This window comes from Coenobita brevimanus, chromosome 84, assembly GCF_032717465.1.
Source record: "Coenobita brevimanus isolate Jiangsu-jjx chromosome 84, ASM3271746v2, whole genome shotgun sequence".
In the NCBI taxonomy this organism is placed as follows: Eukaryota; Metazoa; Arthropoda; class Malacostraca; order Decapoda; family Coenobitidae; genus Coenobita; species Coenobita brevimanus.
In genome coordinates, this window is record NC_137037.1 from 29,460,555 (window position 1) to 29,478,500 (window position 17,946).

Consider the following 17,946-nt stretch of genomic DNA (forward strand, 5'->3'; position numbering starts at 1 on the left):
CATCCGGACCTCCTTTTCCACCCTAGGGCAGGGTGAGGAGTAGCAACGTCCAAGCAGCCAAAGTTTGCCAGGTTTAATGGGTCAGGATTCCATTTACACATCCTTTAAGCCCTCGAAATCCTGGCTACATCTGATAGGCCATAAAAATTTCACCACTTCCTGTAGCTTCACATATATCTATCTCATAAGAGCCAATCCGAACTTCCATACCTCTTTTCCTCACACACTCATCCACCATATTCCTCCGCCTTCTTCTTGGCCCAGCTTGCCTCTTCCTTCCTTCAAATTCGCTCAGATATACCTTTTTCACCACTCCACTGGCGTCAATTCTCTCCACGTGACCATACCATTTCCGTACACTTTCTTCGATGCTGATGTCCACAGACGTCCTTACTTCGCATCTTTGACGAATCGCATTGTTCCATATCCTATCCATTCTCTGTACTACAGATACAGGGGGAGGTGGTGGCTCAGTCGGTAGAGAGGTGGCCTGCAGTCCTACTGGACCTAGGTTCAAATCCCGCTGGGGCAGGGAACAGTTTAAGGATTTGAATTTAATAAAATCATACTTTACCAATCTACCAGAAGACCCGCCGACATGTCGTAAAAATACCTCCGCTAATACCAATACACCAGTCCTGTATGAGACAGCCCTAGCATGTATTCAATATGGACGCTGGGTGTTAGCGCCGAAGTGGTGACATGTAGAGAGGCGTATGGTATGCAGGAGGACTACTGGGCCTTGAGAGCAGGCTGTGAAGCCTATGCCCAGAGTCGGACACACACACACACACACACACACACACACACACACACAAATCTCTTAGTAGTCCCATCTCTACTGCTCTTACTCTTGACTTCTCATTTTCATGCCATACCACAGTCAATATTAAAGATATGACTATCATTCCTTCATGAAAACCTCGCACACCTGCAACACTCATGCCTCTGTTTCTTATCAGGCCGTCAAAGATCCAGCTACTTACCTTCTTTGTGTCACTCTACTTTCCACTACTTCTGCACATTTTCCTCTCTTTTCTGTCACTGCACCCAGGTAATTGAACTCTTACACCAATTCCAATCTCTCTCCATTCATTTAGCATCAGACTGGCAGTCACCTTGACTCTCAATAAAATTCTCCACTCTTTTCTACATTTACTCTCAAGGCACGACGCTCACAGACATCTACAAAACTTTGCACTAGTCTACCAAGCTCTTGCCCGATATTTGCAAGTAGCATTGCATCATCGGCATACGATAAATTTGAGATATTCCATCCATCACCATTAATTATCAACGCCATCCCTCTCTCCATTACTCGTGTTTTTACTTCTCTCTTCACCTCATTATATATATATATATATATATATATATATATATATATATATATATATATATATATATATATATATATATATACTGTATATTGAACAACCATGGAGAAATCACAAAAACTTGTCGCACGCCCACACTGATCGTGAACCATACACTCAAATGCCCATTTACTCTTATGCATGCTTAACTACCATCATAAAAACTCTTGACGACACATAACAGCTTACCATCTACTCCCTACATGCGCAGAACTCCACAATCCATCCCTGTCTACTTTGTCGTATGCTTGTTCCAGCTTCATAAATGCCACAAACACCTAATAGTCCTTGTCACAAGCCTTCTCTATCTGACTCACTGCAAATATTTGATCCGCACATCCTCTGCCACTCCTAAAGCCACCCTGTTCGACACTCACCATGACTTCTGATATCTCTCCTACTTTCTCTATAATAATTCTTTCATAAACCTTCCCTACAACACTCATTGGACTTGTGCCACGATAATTCTTGCACTCATTTCGTTCATCTTTATTTTTGTACAAAGGTACAGTCACTGCCGTTTTCCACTCTACTGGCACAGTCCCGCTCATCCATTCCTTCTTACATATCTCCAACAAGCACTTCATTCCAGTCTCTCCACTACACTTACTGTAATCATCTCTGCATCCTCTGCATACACCTCATCAACCCCAGCTGCTTTCACATTTTTTAGCTGCATCACAGCGTTCTTCACCTCTGCGATGTCACGTTTTCCTGTCACTGCATTCCTTTTCTGTACATCCCCCAAACCAATCATGTTAACAGTCGCTTTGCTTTATCCATTCGCATTCAACATACTTTTTAAATATTCTTTCCGTCTGATTCCTACTTCATCCCCATGGGGTTATTAATCTACCACTTACATCCGTCACACTCTCACATTTCTTTCCACTGTCAATTCTACATTTCCGCACCTCTTTCCAGAATAACTTCCTACTTTGAGAGTAATTTGCATTCATTTTTATTCCTAGATCATCATTTACCTCCTTTTTTCCTCTTCACAAGTCTCTTTATGCGTTTCTTGCTCTTAGTATATTCAGTTCCTATTTCAACTGAACCCCTGTCCTGTATGCACTCTAGCCACTTCTTGCTCTTTTCCTCCACTGCTCTCAACCTCTTCATCCCACCATACCGTACCTTTCTTCTTTACTGCTACTCTTGCCACACCACACACCGCTTTAGCATTACAACTAAGCAATCCCTTTATGCATGCCACAAGTTGTTCAGATTCATTTCATTCCAACTCACTGATTCTAACTTCTCCCCAATTTTGGCCTAGTATTCATCTGCCATTTCTTTGATCCTCAGCTTCCCGACTTTTAGTCTTTCTCCCTGACTGCTCCACTCTCTCTTGGTCCTTACCAAATCTCCACATCGTCCTCTCACTGTCCTCGTATCAGCAACACATCCCAGCATCGATTTCTCTACGAGCACGAAATCAATCAGGCTCCTTTCAACATGATCTCCGTTCCCTCTATGCCATGTATGTGAATCTTTGTGATTGAAGTAAGAATTACAAATGCACAACCTCCTTTCCTGACACGTCCTTCAGTCGCTTCCCATTATCATTCTCTCTTGGTATTTCATTATTACCCATTGTATCATTTACAGGACCAGTTCCTACTCTCCCATTCATGTCACCCATTACAAACACTTTATAACGCCTCGGCATTTTCCCTACTACTTCATCCAGCTCATCCCAAAACCTGTCTTACTTCTGTCATCACACTGTGCGTACGCTACAATCACTGCCACTATTACCTTCTCAAACTTGAACTTGACATACATACATCTCGAGCTGACACACTTGTAGTCTCTCATTCCACTCTCCCACACTTCATTCATCAACAAAGCAACTCCTTCCTTGCATCTTCCTCGCCCATTCATGCCCGACCTCACACATTTTTACACCCTCCCACTCCTCCATTCACCCCATTTCATCTTCGTTTCACACAGTGCCCTCACGGCATACTGTATCTCACACCCTTCAACACATTCACTACTTCCACCCTCTTGCTCTCCTCATTCACATTTCCCATAATCCACATGGCCATACGAATCTGCACATTGGTTGGGGCTCTGGGCAGGTACTGGGCCCTCCGAAGCTCTCCAAAACGCCTGCCATGATTTAGTGGTTCTAGATAGGAGAATATGGGGGACACTTAACCCAGCCAGAAACCACAACAACAAGAATAATAACATTAATAATGATAATAATCATTAACATCATCATCATCATCAATATCAACATAATCATAATCATCATCTAATAAAATAATAATAATAATTATAATAATAATAATAATAATAATAATAATCATAATAATAATAATTAAAGGACGAAGAAGAAAAAGAAGGAGGAGGAGGAGGAGGAGGAGGAGGAGGAGGAGGATATTCTTTCCATTTATTTTGGTAACACCGCATGGTTGGATTCAACTTTGTAAAGACTTTTCGAAATGGAGAAGTTAGATGAAATCTTCATAGAGATCCGAGGTTGTGACGTCACGTTACCCTGACAGCGGCTCTGCTGGTTCAACGCAAACATTCGACAAGGGACTTTTACAGTGTTGTCTCTTGTTTCTTTCATCTTGGAGGAAGGCAGTCAATACTGAAATGCGAAGACAATGATAAATGTATTGATTATCAACCTTCTCTGTAGTTTTGTAATATTATGTATAGTTAAGGCTAGCATCAGAGAAAACCTACAAAAACTTGGTGTGTCTCGAAAGTGTCAGGTTTGGCTGCAACCTTTTTTTTAAATAAATATCTTCCCTGTATTTAATTATAATATTTAGTTGATCATTGCAGGCTGAAATAAAGTTTCTTTATGCAGCCATCTTTTTCTGTGTATGACTTGCAAAGCTTAAGTTGGTGAATATAATGTATTATAACATGATACATACTGTACACTGGTTCTGTGACGCATAGATAGCCCACTTGAATCCAGTACAATAAAAGTTTGAAAGAAACCCCTGAGTTAAGCAATAATGCTGATCAGTCTAGCAGATACTGTTGTTCCAATTATCAACTACTTAGTCTGATTTGATTTTTTGCCACACTACAGTATGTTCTCTGGGTTACACTGCTGTATATACACTGTTTGCCCAGTAGCCAATTTAAGATTCATTTACTATTACTTCAAAGTTCTGTAAGTTCCCCTGGGTTTTGTTGCACACAAAGCTACAGTAAATAAGGCCAGGTCAGAACTCGATTAGTTAGGTCAAGTGATAGTTTGTGTTAGGTCTAGTGACACTTTGTGTTGGTTCAGTCTAGTGGCAGTTTGTCTTTGTTAGATCTAGTGACACTCCGTTCGTCTGGTCAAAATTTGATTTGGTTAGGTTAGCACCACCGGTAGTCTAGTGACCTTGGTTGATTTAGTTTCGTTACGATTGGTTAAATGGTAGACTAGTGGTTAAATGAATGACTGCACTGGTCAGTCCTATCTTTAGTGCTGCATTCTAATTTAGAAGTTATAAAACTCTTCCAAACAATTTTACCAAGAATTTTGCATAATACCCGAGACATGCTGGTATTTACCGTATTTCAGTATCTTATCCTAGCATAAATTTGCCCTTTGTGTATGTTTTCTGCACCCTGGATTTTTTTTTTTTTTTGCCATTATTCTTTCATTGACACTAAACTTCCTTCCTATGGAATGGAAGAACAATTTTAATGACTCTTACAGGATTTATGTCGAACTGCAAAAAAGTTTGCGGTCAAACCAGACACATTTCAGACACCCACATTTGCAGACTTTCTTTGATGGTAGCCTTAACTTAATATTACACCACCTGTGTAAGAGAATGTTGATATATGAATACATTTATAGTGGTTTCCCACTTACGTGTTGACAGTCTTCCTCCCAGAAGAAAGTAACAAAAAAGATTTTGCAAAAGACACTTTTCGGATGTTTGTGCTGAACCTGCATGGCGGTCGTCATAGTAACGTGACGTCATCAACTCAGCTCTCTTACCCCCCCCCCAGCACAAGCGGTGTCTCCTAAGCCGAGTACAATCCTTTGGAGGTTGCAAGCATAAAAGCAAATTCATATTGGCTTGAAGGGATTATTGAGAGAGAATATGTAATGAATATCGAAATAGAGCAATAGAAAAAAAAAATGGTGAAGAGAAGAAACGTTGAGAGAGTGGGCAGAAAAGGGGATGAAAGAGTGAAGAGCAGGGAAAAGGGGTGAACAGAGAGAAAAAAATAAGTAACATGGATCAGATGCGAACAAGAATACCAGAGAGAGAGAGAGAGAGAGAGAGAGAGAGAGAGAGAGAGAAAGAGAGAGAGAGAGACTAAAACCAACAAATCCTTTCCTTATGTAGTAAAAATAAATCTCTCTACCTATACATCGTAAATCACTTTAAAATATAACGGGTTGAAACATACGAGTCTCCACCACGTCATCCTATCGTTTATCATCTGGCTGATCTCTCTCCAGCTCACACTCCCCCTCTCTCATAATATACAAAACTGACAAATGGTAACAACAGAAATCCACAACGGGTCAACTCACAGACTGGTCCTTAATGCCGCTGATACGACAGTGGAGGTGAACGGTGGAGTCGAGTTGAGCAGACACGTTAAGGGTGAGACGGTCATGGAGGAAGTAAGGTTGTGACGCCTCGGTCTGGTTACCTGACCCACCACCTGCTGCTCCTGTGTTGCCCTCAGTCTCACGACCACCAGTGCTTTCATCTTCCCGGGACCACACTACGAATGGCAGACGTACATATTAATGGAAAATCTCTCTCTCTCTCTCTCTCTCTCTCTCTCTCTCCTCGTATATTAAGAACCATATAAATGCAATACAGATGTTGAAACAGGCGATTCTTTGTATGTCAAAATTTTCACGGAAAGTTATAAACCCATTCTTTCAGGTGTAATATACAGACCGCCCAAGTTAGACGAGGAAAATTATATAACACTGTACGACGAAATAAATCAGTAATAAAAAACAAAGATTACAAAATGTTGGGGAACATTAATGTCTGAATATTGATTTTAAAAATCGCGTGCAGATAAAGAAGGGAATGTGATGTTATAAATGACAGATGATGAATTTTAAAGTCGGGCAGCGAATACACCTACTGTAAGCGCAGTAATAATATTTTCGGCCTTGCCCTAGCAACATTGATCTAATAAATTTGTGTGGTGCTGCTGAATATTTTAGTAACACCGATCATAATATCATTAACATTGGAATTTAGATCAACTGTATGCCCAGTATAAATGACCTTTTACTTCCTAATAAAAAAAAAAAAAAAGCAAACTTCGATAATACGAGAAAGGAAATTTCTAACACCAGTTATTGGATAAAGTTACTACACGTGGAGAACGTCGAAGAAATGCAGGAAATATTCACTAATCGACTGATGCCTATCGAATGAAAAAAATGGACTGAGAATTATCTGACGAAATAGTCTTAATAAACCGGCCTGCATGTCTGAGAATACTGAAGAAATCATCGGTCGCAAAAGAGGAGAATACCGAAAAATATAAACGTACAGGAAACCACGATGAATGTACCTAATATTTTTATTTACACAGGCAGTGTGCGAAAATTATTCGGAAAACTAAACCAGACCACGAAGCAAGAATATTTCGTGAAGTAAAATCAAACCTTCAATTATTTTTCATTACGTGCGGAGCAAGAAAATGTATAAGATGGCATAGGCTCTCTACTAACCTCGAACGGCGATTTCGTCCGTTATACTCAAGCAGTGTCAGCAATTCTGAACGACTTATTCGACAGTGTTTTCACAAAAGAATATAGTGGAAGTATTCCCATCCCCCAGTTGGCTTTCTCAGGCCCTGAAGATGATGCGTTAGCAATCACCAAAGTGAGAGGCCACGGAGCGTTATCACAAGAAATTCGACCCAAATAAATCAACTGGCAAAGATTAGACATCTCCTCGCATAGCCTACTTCGTGAATCTCACATACAGTTAGCTTTTCCTGTGAATAAAAATAAAATAAAAACTGAATGTAAGAATAAAGAGCCAATGGAATTTCGTTAATAATATTATATCACTGATCTTTATACGTGATGAAATACCCGCCAGAAATTACAACCCTATAAGCCTAACATCAGCACTACGGAAAATTTTGGAAAAAATATGATAGGTAAAACTACCTTGTTCCTTAATAAACATAATCTTATAATCTTATAACAGATAATCAGCTTATAGAGGTTGGGGGAGTGGACTTTCTGACCACTGCTTGGTGGTGGCCAGAATTAGGTTCCAAGTAAGATGGAGGAATAGAAGAAGGGAAAGACGAGAGGGAGGAGTAGTTGCAAGGAGAGTGGAAAGGTTACAGGAGGATAAGGAAAAGGCAGAGTATAGGAGAGAAGTGGAGGAACGATTGGGCAAATATGAATTGGAGCAGATGGGGGACATGGAAGGTGTGTGCAGGATATTTACAGAAGAAATATGTGCAGCATGTGATGTGGTATGTGGGAGGAAGAGAAGACGGAGGGGTGTGCAAGGAACAGCGTGGTGGATTGAAGTGGTGAGACAGGCTGTGGCACAAAAGAAGAAAGCATACAATGAATGGATGAGTAATAAGGGCGTGGAAGAAGTTGAGAGGCGGAAGAGAGAGTTATATGTAGAAAGAAAGAGAGAGGTGAAAAGATTAGTAAGAGAGAGTAAGAAGAGAGTGGATGAGGAATTTGGAAGGAATTTGAGTGTAAAGTGGAGGGACTGTAAGAAAATGTTTTGGAAAGAGGTGAAGAGAGTAAGACAGGGTGGAAGTGAGGTTGGCAGGGGAGTGAAAGATAAAAATGGTAGATTACTAGTGGAGAAGAGAGAAAAAGTGAGCAGATGGAGAGAACACTTTCAGGAATTGTTGAACATACAGGATGGAAGTAATGCGAGTATAAGTGGCTGGGGAATGGCTGGGAGAAGGAGGGAGGTGAGAAGACAGGAAGAAATCAGTAGGATAGAAGTTGTGGAAGCAATGAAGAAAGTTAAATGGAGGAAAGCCCCAGGAATTGATGGAGTGTGTGGTGAAATGCTGAAGCATGGGGGAGAGATAGTAGTAGAATGGATGTGGAAGATGTGCAGATTGGCCTGGGAGGAAGGTAGAGTCCCGGAGGATTGGAAGTCAGGTTTAATTATTCCCTTGTACAAAGGAAAACGGGAAAAAGAAGTGTGTGGTAATCAAAGGGGCATTTGTCTTCTTAGTATAATAGGAAAAGTGTATGGTAGGATACTTATTGATAGAGTTCGAGAAAGAACAGAGGAATTAGTTGGAGAAGAACAGGGAGGCTTTAGGAAGGGAAGAGGTTGTGTAGATCAGATATTCATTCTTAGATCTTTACTGGAAAAGTTTCTAGAGAAGTTGTATGCGGCTTTCATGGATTTGAGAAAGCATATGACAGGGTGGATAGACAAGGATTGTGGAAAGTATTAAGAATATATGGAGTTGATGGGAAGTTGTTGAATGCTGTGAAGAGTATGTACTGTATGATGGTGCTAAGGCTGCAGTGCGTGTGGACGGTGAACTAAGTGAATTTTTCTCCTTGAAGGTTGGGTTGAAACAGGGATGTGTCATGTCTCCATGGCTGTTCAATCTGTACATGGATGGGGTAATAAAAGAGGTACAAGGTAGGGTAGTGGATGTTGGAGTGGCCCTGGTGAGAGAGGATAGTGTTTGGAAACTCCCTGTATTGTTGTTTGCAGATGATACTGTGTTGTTGAGTGAAGACGAAGGGGAGATGCAAGGCTTGGTGGATGAGTTTGGGAGAGTGTGTAAGAAACGGAATCTAAAGGTGAATGTAGGGAAGAGTAAAGTGATTGTCTTTGAGAGAGGTGAAGTCAGTGAATGTACAGCGAGGCTGGATGGTGAGGAATTGGAAAATGTGAGTACGTTCAAGTACTTGGGTAGTGTGCTGAGTAAGGATGGAGGTTTGGAGGGTGAAGTACTTGAAAGGGTACAGCAGGGTAGAAAGGTTGCTGGTTCTTTGAAAGCAGTGATAAGAAACAGGGAAGTAAGGATGGAAGTGAAAAAGTTACTGCATGACAGTATTGTGATACCAACTCTAACGTATGGAAGTGAAGCTTGGACGTTGTTGGAAGGACACAAGTCAAGAGTGAGAGCAGTGGAAATTAGTTATTTAAGAGGAGCCTGTGGAGTCACATGGAGAGACAGGCTGACGAATGAGGATATAAAGGAGCGTTGTGGTGTGGATGTGGATGTGATAGGAAGCGTTATGAGGAACACACTGAGGTGGTTTGGCCATGTGGAGAGGATTGAGGGTGAGAGACTGACGAAGTGAGTGTATGTGAGTGAGGTGGAGGGGTGGAAGAGGGAGGGGGAGGCCGAGGATGAGATGGAGGGATGGGGTGGAGAGGTATATGAGAGAGGGGGGTGTGAGTTGGGAGCACGGCAGTGAAATTGCGGGAGACAGGGTGAGGTGGAGGCGATTTGTTTGTGGCCACCCCAAACGAGATTGAGGCGTCTGGCAATAGATAGATAGATAGATAATCAGCATGGGTTTCGTAATAATTGGCCATGCTTTAAAATATTGCTTGATTTTTCTTTTACAAACATAAACGATAACTGGGACGCAAAAATATCGTCGGATGTCATCTATCTAGAGTTCCAGAAAGTCTTTGATAAGGATTAGTGATTGGTTAACGAATCGTAAGCAGTGTGTAGGCTAGTAATAAATGGTGAATCATAAGACTGACTAGGGGTAACAAACGGATTTCCTCAAAGACCAATCTTTTCCATGTTTATATCACTGATCTCGAAAATGGACTCGTTTCTATGGCGGCGAAAATTGTGGATAACACAAAAATTGGAGGCAAATTAATTACGAAGGCAAACCGTGAATCTACAGAAAACGACCTGGATAGGTTAATAAATTGGAGTGAAGGTGGTATATTCAATTTAATGCAGAGAAATGTGAGGCGATTAACTTTTTCGACAAAAACGTTGAATATGAATACCGTATGTTTCATACCCCAATAAGGGACGTAATGGACGAGAAGATTTAGGAAGAATTACCAGTAACGACCTCAAAAACTTCCGTGGACACCAGCCAGTAACAAGGCAAAAAATAAATAAATAAAATAAATAAATACTTGGCTTAATGGCAAGGATCTTTTAACATAAAACGCCTGATGTAATTTCTAAGATTATACGTCATCAGTTCTACAACACCAAGAATACTGTGTGCAACAATGGTCCTCGAATCTCATTCTGGACAAAGACAAGCTAGGGAGAACCGGCGCAAAGCCTCAGAAAATGATCCCGTCGCTGCGAAATTTACCCTACGAAGAGCGACTTAAGACTCTAAATATGTCTCTGAAAAAGCGATGACTCACAGGAAATCTAATGCTAGTATTTAACTCTCTGTGCAAATCTGATATGTTAGATGTGATCATTTGTTCGAACTGCTGAATGATCCTGTGAAAAGTAATTATGGAATGAAATTAAAGCTAGAGATGCAACGCTAATACAGGGAAAAATTGCTTTAATATTCCATAGTGGAACAATGCATTAGGCTACCAGCAACAGCAGTTAGTGCAATAACTATTGTTGCATTTAAAAAACGTCGACAAAAATTTTGAGGGTATATTCTATAACTAACCTATATTGTTTACTTCCAGTCTGAAGTGATGCTGACGACTATGAGACTTTTGCTTAATGCCGAAGACATTCTGTGATGGTGGCTTTACAGGTCTGTAGAACAGAGATTCTGTAGTGCATAATCATTCCTCTTCTACTTCTTCTATAAAATTATAATGCCTGTCCTTTCTAAAAAGCATGGTGATTATTCTATCTTCCTACCGGGTTCAACAGATGGTGTGGTGGGTGGGAGAGAGCCTTTATTTTTTGTATCTTTTTCTCTTACACGTTGGTTAGATCTTGTTGGAATTCGCATTTTTTCTTTCTTTCAAGCAGAGAACCTCGTCATGAGCCAACAGGCCTTCTGTTATCTTTGCTTCCTATGTACTCTTTCTCTCTCTCTCTCTCTCTCTCTCTCTCTCACACACACACACACACACACACACACACACACACACACACACACACACACATAGATAGATAGATAGATAGATTTAGTATGCATACCTATACACTTATTGAATATTTATATAAATTGGGCTCTCTCTTGTATTTTGTTTTTCTCTTGGAGGGAACAGTTATTGCGGGCTCGTGGCCTTTGGTTCCTCCAAGCATATACTGTATATATATATATATATATATATATATATATATATATATATATATATATATTGTTACATAGCCTATGATTTCATCATCCTTTGTGTAATTTTAACGCACAGTATGCTGCATGTTTGATCACGAGCGTGTTCTGCCTCAGTCCCCCCCTTCTACCGTTATAGTAGAGTAAGTCGTCCTTTCTGTTGTTCAGAGCAGGATTGTCAGCTCTTTGTCCCCATGGCTTCATTTGAGCGTCCTTCTTACAAGTTGTATCAAGCTCTGCCGGCCCCTATATAATGAGCTCAGTCTCTGCATCATTGCCACTTAGATCTGCTCCTCATTTTGTTCACGTCTCTGTCCTCCCCTGCACAGTTATTATTATTGTGAGTTCTCAGGAAATCTCCAACCATCTAGCAGCTGTGTAATTTGAGTATAACTGATGTTGCATTTTTTTTCTTGTGCTGTGTAGCATAGGGTTAATTCTTAAGCCTAGTGAGGTTTTTTGTGATTTAATGTAAGTTTTTATGTCAGTCATTTTTAATAATATTTTGTATCTGTAATAATTTATCTTGCATTAACTGAGCATTACCCAGTGTATTTTCATTTTATCAGGGCTGACTTAGGTAAATTTACTCTTGCTAATCTCGTGTTAATAGAGGCTATTGCAGTTAACCATATATTTAACCTGTTTTTTGCCATTACATTATCCTTATGAGTCCTGAATGTTTTGTTGTTAGTTTGAGCATTAAACTTTAACTTGTAATTTTACCTAACTCTTTTGTTTTGAACCTGGAACTTTACGGGACAGTAGTGACTCTTAGTATTCTCACTTAATGTGTACATTACCTTTCTCTGTTCCGTAACATAAATTTGGCGATCTCTTATCAGGATATTCAGGATATTATCATAAGGATATTGCTTGATATTTTGTGACTGTGATTTATTCATGATGTCTACTATTACTACACTTGATGAAGCCAAAGATTTTTTGTCAAATGTGCAAACAGTGTGTGATGTAGAAAACAGAACAAAGAATGAACTTAAGCTCGTTGCTCAACAATTGGGCATTGCTGTTCGCTCTCATCATTCTAAAGATCAAATTGTTGACATGATTAATGAAAGCTTGTTTAATGTAACTCCTCCAAATGAGCAAACGCAGATTGAATTAGCTAAGTTACAGCTAGCCCTGCAGGAGGCTCGTGTGAAGGAAGCTGAATTTCAAGCACGTGCTAAGGAGGCTGAGTCTCAGGCTAAGGAGGCTTGTGTTAAGGAGGCAAATGCTCGTATTCAAGAGGCACAGGTACAGGCTCAGGCACAAATTGAACTTGCCAGGATTCAGGCAGACCATGAGTATCGCATGAAACAAGGTGGAACTGGATCATCTAGCTCTGATGATTTTGATGTGGCTAAAAATGTTAAACTTGTCCCTCCTTTTAATGAATCTGATTTAACAAAGTATTTTCAGTTGTTTGAGAGGGTAGCTACAGGTTTTAGTTGGCCCAAGGAGTATTGGCCAGTACTCCTTCAAACTGTTCTCACCGGTAAAGCTCAAGGAACTTATGCATCTTTGCCTCAGGATCAATCTGATAATTATGATGTAGTTAAGAGCTTGATTCTTAAGGCTTATGAGCTTGTTCCTGAAGCCTATAGAGTAAAATTTAGGACAACTTACAAGCAAGATAAGCAATCCCATGTTGAGTATGCAAAAATCAAAGATCTGTTAGAGCAGTGGTTAAATTCTAAGAATGTGGAATCTGATTTTGGTAAATTTAAGCAGATGATTTTGCTGGAGGACTTCAAGAGGTGTATTTATAAAGATGTAAGCCTATATCTTGATGAGAGAAGAATAGATAATTTGTCTGATGCTGCAGTTTTAGCTGATGAATATGTTCTCACTCACAAGAGATATTCTAAAGAAAAAGGGAAAGCTGAGAGTAAGTACGTTGCCTCTACTCAGAGTACAGGTAACAGGAAAGAGAATAAAGATGATGTTTCTCAGGAAGTAAATACCAGCTTCACCTCTAGATTTCAGAAAAGTAAATGTACTTATTGTAGTAAGCTTGGTCATACTACGGAGAAATGTTTCAGGAGACAGCGTGATGTGAACAAAAAGGAGTCTTTAAATATTCAGTCAATTGGTCTAGTGTCCACTCCTGAGAGTTCCCAGAATTCTTTAACTGAGTTAACTGAACCTGCTTTGAGGGGTAACTTACATTCTCATGATGGAGCTCCTCTTTTGAGCAGTAACGTGGGTGACACTCTCAAGAGTTCATGTGCTAATTTCCTGTCTGATGGTTTTGTCAGTCCTCTGGACAGTAATGACAGGAAATCAATTAAAATATATCGTGATACAGGTGCTTGCCAATCCCTTATGCTGACCAGTGTTCTAGGCTCTAATGTTAATTCCTCTGATGAAACTGTAATCTTACAAGGTGTAGGGAATAATTACTTCTCTGTCCCTCTGTGCAGAGTGAATTTAGAGTCTGGTTTTGTTAATGGTTCTGTTATGGTTGGGTTGGTTGAGACACTCCCAATGTCAGGTGTAACTTTCTTACTTGGAAATGATATTGGTGGAAGTCAAGTGTGTCCAGCTCCTCAGTTGTCTAGTGAGCCAGTGGCTGCGGCCCAGGATTGTGATGTCCCTGACGTGTTCCCTGCATGTGCTGTCACTAGGGCTAAGTCTAAAGTTACTGGTGATTTAGAGGATAATGATGATGATGATGTTATCCTAGCTGACACTTTTCTTGCTAATTTGGACCACTCACCAGATGAGGCAGTACCCCGTAGTGTTGATAATTTGTCTCATCAAGAGTTGGTTGAGTTGCAGGTTGCTGACCCTGAGTTGAAAGGTCTAGCTAACTCTGCTTACAGTGAAGAAGAGTCAGCTGGTGCTTCTACTTGTTATTATGTAAAGTCAGGAGTACTTATGAGGAAGTGGAGACCCCCAACAGCATCAGCCGACTGTGAATGGGAGGTTGTACATCAAGTTGTCATCCCTCGTGTTTGTAGGCAGGATATCATCAGAGTGGCTCATGATTCCAGTTTGGCAGGACACCTTGGAGTGAGGAAGACTGTGGCACGCATTTTGAAGCACTTCTACTGGCCAGGTATCTTCAGGGATGTTTCCTGGTATTGTAAGTCTTGTCACACCTGTCAAGTTGTGGGGAAGTGTAATCAGACCGAAAAGGTTGCACCTCTAGTTCCCATTCCTCCTTTTGAGGCGCCTTTCACCCGTGTGTTGGTGGATATTGTGGGCCCTCTTCCTAAGACTTCTTCAGGATTTTCTTATGTGTTGACCCTGATTGATATGGCTACTCGTTATCCTGAAGCCATTCCACTTAGAAATATCTCAGCAAAGAACGTGGTTAAGGAAATGCTAGGGTTCTTCACAAAGTTTGGTCTGCCCAAGGAGGTACAGTCAGACCGGGGAAGTAATTTCATGTCGAATGTTTTCAAGCAGTCTCTGAAAGAGTTGGGCATCACCCAGCTCACGTCTTCAGCTTACCATCCCCAGACCCAAGGAGCGTTGGAGAGATATCATCAAACACTCAAATCGATGCTCAAGAAATACTGTTTGGAACATCAGAAAGACTGGGATAAAGGTCTTCCATTCGTTGTGTTTGCCGCAAGAGAATCTCCAAATGAATCACTGGGCTTCTCACCTTTTGAACTACTGTTTGGCCATGAAGTAAGAGGACCCCTTAAGTTACTCAAGGAATGCTGGCTGTCGGAGGAAGATCACGTCAACCTGCTGGAGTATGTGATGAAGTTCAACGAACGGCTGTCCACTGCTTTACAGCTGGCGAGAGAGAATTTAGGAGCTGCTCAGGAGAAGATGAAGACTTGGTATGATAAGAAGTCCAGGTTACGCCACTTTCAGCCAGGAGATCAGGTTTTGATTCTGCTACCAGTTCATGGGCAACCTCTTCAAGCCAAGTTTAGTGGTCCTTATTTCGTGGAGAAGAAACTCAGTGATGTCAACTATGTCATCGCCACACCAGATCGTAGAAAGAACAAGCAACTATGTCACATCAACATGCTAAAGTTATATCACAGGCGGGACGAAAATAATCCAGTCTGCACTGTAGCTGTTCCACCCGAGTCTGCAAGTGAAGTTCTCCCATGCAGCATGAGCCTGAGTGATAGTTTGGGGAAGAATCCTGATATCATGAATGATCTCCAGACTAAGCTTTCTCATCTACCTCCCGAGGAAAGGCAGGAGTTTTCGGCATTACTGCAGGAGTACCTGCAAGTGTTCCGTGCTACTCCAGGAAGAACCACTGTGTTGATGCATGATGTCGATGTTGGAGACGCAAAGCCAATTAAATTGCCTCCTTACCGTGTGAACCCAGTGAAAGTTCCTCTCATCCAGAAGGAGCTTGGCTACCTGTTAGACCACAAGATGATTGAGCCCTGTCAGAGCGAGTGGAGTTCTCCTGTCACTCTAGTCCCTAAGCCGGGTGGGTCACAGCGGCTTTGCATCGACTACAGACGTGTTAATCAGATAACCAAAACAGACACTTACCCTCTCCCTCGTGTGGAAGATTGCATAGACAAGATCGGAAAGGCTAGGTACATAAGTAAGTTTGATTTGTTAAAGGGATACTGGCAAGTACGTATGACTGAACGTGCTAGGGAGATCTCATGTTTTGTAACATTAGGAAAGACTTTTGCATGTTCTGTAATGCCATATACAGATTGTTTTAGAGTAATAAGAAATTTCCTTTGTAAATTTCTTTTTTCTTTGTGGGGAGGTGTTACATAGCCTATGATTTCATCATCCTTTGTGTAATTTTAACGCACAGTATGCTGCATGTTTGATCACGAGCGTGTTCTGCCTCAGTCCCCCCCTTCTACCGTTATAGTAGAGTAAGTCGTCCTTCCTGTTGTTCAGAGCAGGATTTTCAGCTCTTTGTCCCCATGGCTTCATTTGCGCGTCCTTCTTACAAGTTCTATCAAGCTCTGCCGGCCCCTATATAATGAGCTCAGTCTCTGCATCATTGCCACTTAGATCTGCTCCTCATTTTGTTCACATCTCTGTCCTCCCCTGCACAGTTATTATTATTGTGAGTTCTCAGGAAATCTCCAACCATCTAGCAGCTGTGTAATTTGAGTATAACTGTTGTTGCATTGTTTTTCTTGTGCTGTGTAGCATAGGGTTAATTCTTAGGCCTAGTGAGGTTTTTTGTGATTTAATGTAAGTTTTTGTCAGTCATTTTTAATAATATTTTGTATCTGTAATAATTTATCTTGCATTAACTGAGCATTACCCAGTGTATTTTCATTTTATCAGGGCTGACTTAGGTAAATTTACTCTTGCTAATCTCGTGTTAATAGAGGCTATTGCAGTTAACCATATATTTAACCTGTTTTTTGCCATTACATTATCCTTATGAGTCCTGAATGTTTTGTTGTTAGTTTGAGCATTAAACTTTAACTTGTAATTTTACCTAACTCTTTTGTTTTGAACCTGGAACTTTACGGGACAGTAGTGACTCTTAGTATTCTCACTTAATGTGTACATTATCTTTCTCTGTTCCGTAACAATATATATATATATATATATATATATATATATATATATATATATATATATATATATATATATATATGTATATAATGTAAGAAAGAACCAAATGCCAGGGGCCCGGAAGTATTGTAAACACAGATAAATGGATAGATTCAGTATGCATACCTATATACGTAATGAATATTTATATGAAAATTTCCTCCAAGGGAAAAACAAAATACAAGAGAGAGCCAAATTCAAGATCCGATCATTTCGAGATGCCTGGACACACTGCGTTTGAAAGACTGGAGATCATAGGAAGCAGGAAATAGACAGAGGGAGACAGTTCCAGAGTTGACCTGTTGCATAAATGAAGGACTGGGAGTAACGGTTAACTCTTGCATTAGAGAGTTGGACAGAAAAAGGATGAGTGTTTGCTACTAGACGGATGCTACGCGCACGTCGTAGAGGTGCAGAAATGCATGTAGACAGTTCTGAGGAGCAGTAACCATTGAAGTAGCGATACAAAAGAGATAAAGATGCAATAGTGTGGCGAAGAGCCAGAGGTTGAAGGAAGTCAGTAAGAGGAGGAGAGTTAATGAGACGAAAAGCCTTTGACTCCACCCTATTGAGAAGAGCTGTATATGGGGAACCTCCCCACACATGAGAGTTGTACTCCACACAGGGGCGGATAAAACCCGTGAATAGAGTCAACAATTGTGCAGGGGTAAAGAAGGAACGGAGTCGGCTTAGCACATCTAATCCCTTGGAAGCAGTTTTTACAAGAGATGCAATATGATCTTTCCAAGACAAGTCTCGAGTAAATGAAACCCCAAGCATGTTCAAGGATAATGCAGGATTAAGCTGAATATTATTAAACAC

General features: G+C 40.7%; 1 protein-coding gene across 1 annotated transcript in view; it reads right to left on the reverse strand.

Annotated features, from left to right (window-relative positions):
* Nucleotides 1-17,946, reverse strand: part of LOC145410113 (cell adhesion molecule DSCAM-like) — a 172,570-nt gene that overhangs the window by 148,090 nt on the left and 6,534 nt on the right. The window contains exons 2-3 of the mRNA XM_080280312.1: nucleotides 10,978-11,069; nucleotides 5,893-6,089 (exon numbers count right to left, since the gene is read on the reverse strand). Of these exons, the coding sequence (XP_080136438.1) occupies nucleotides 5,893-6,089; nucleotides 10,978-11,069 (289 nt within the window). The remainder of the gene's footprint in view (nucleotides 1-5,892; nucleotides 6,090-10,977; nucleotides 11,070-17,946) is intronic.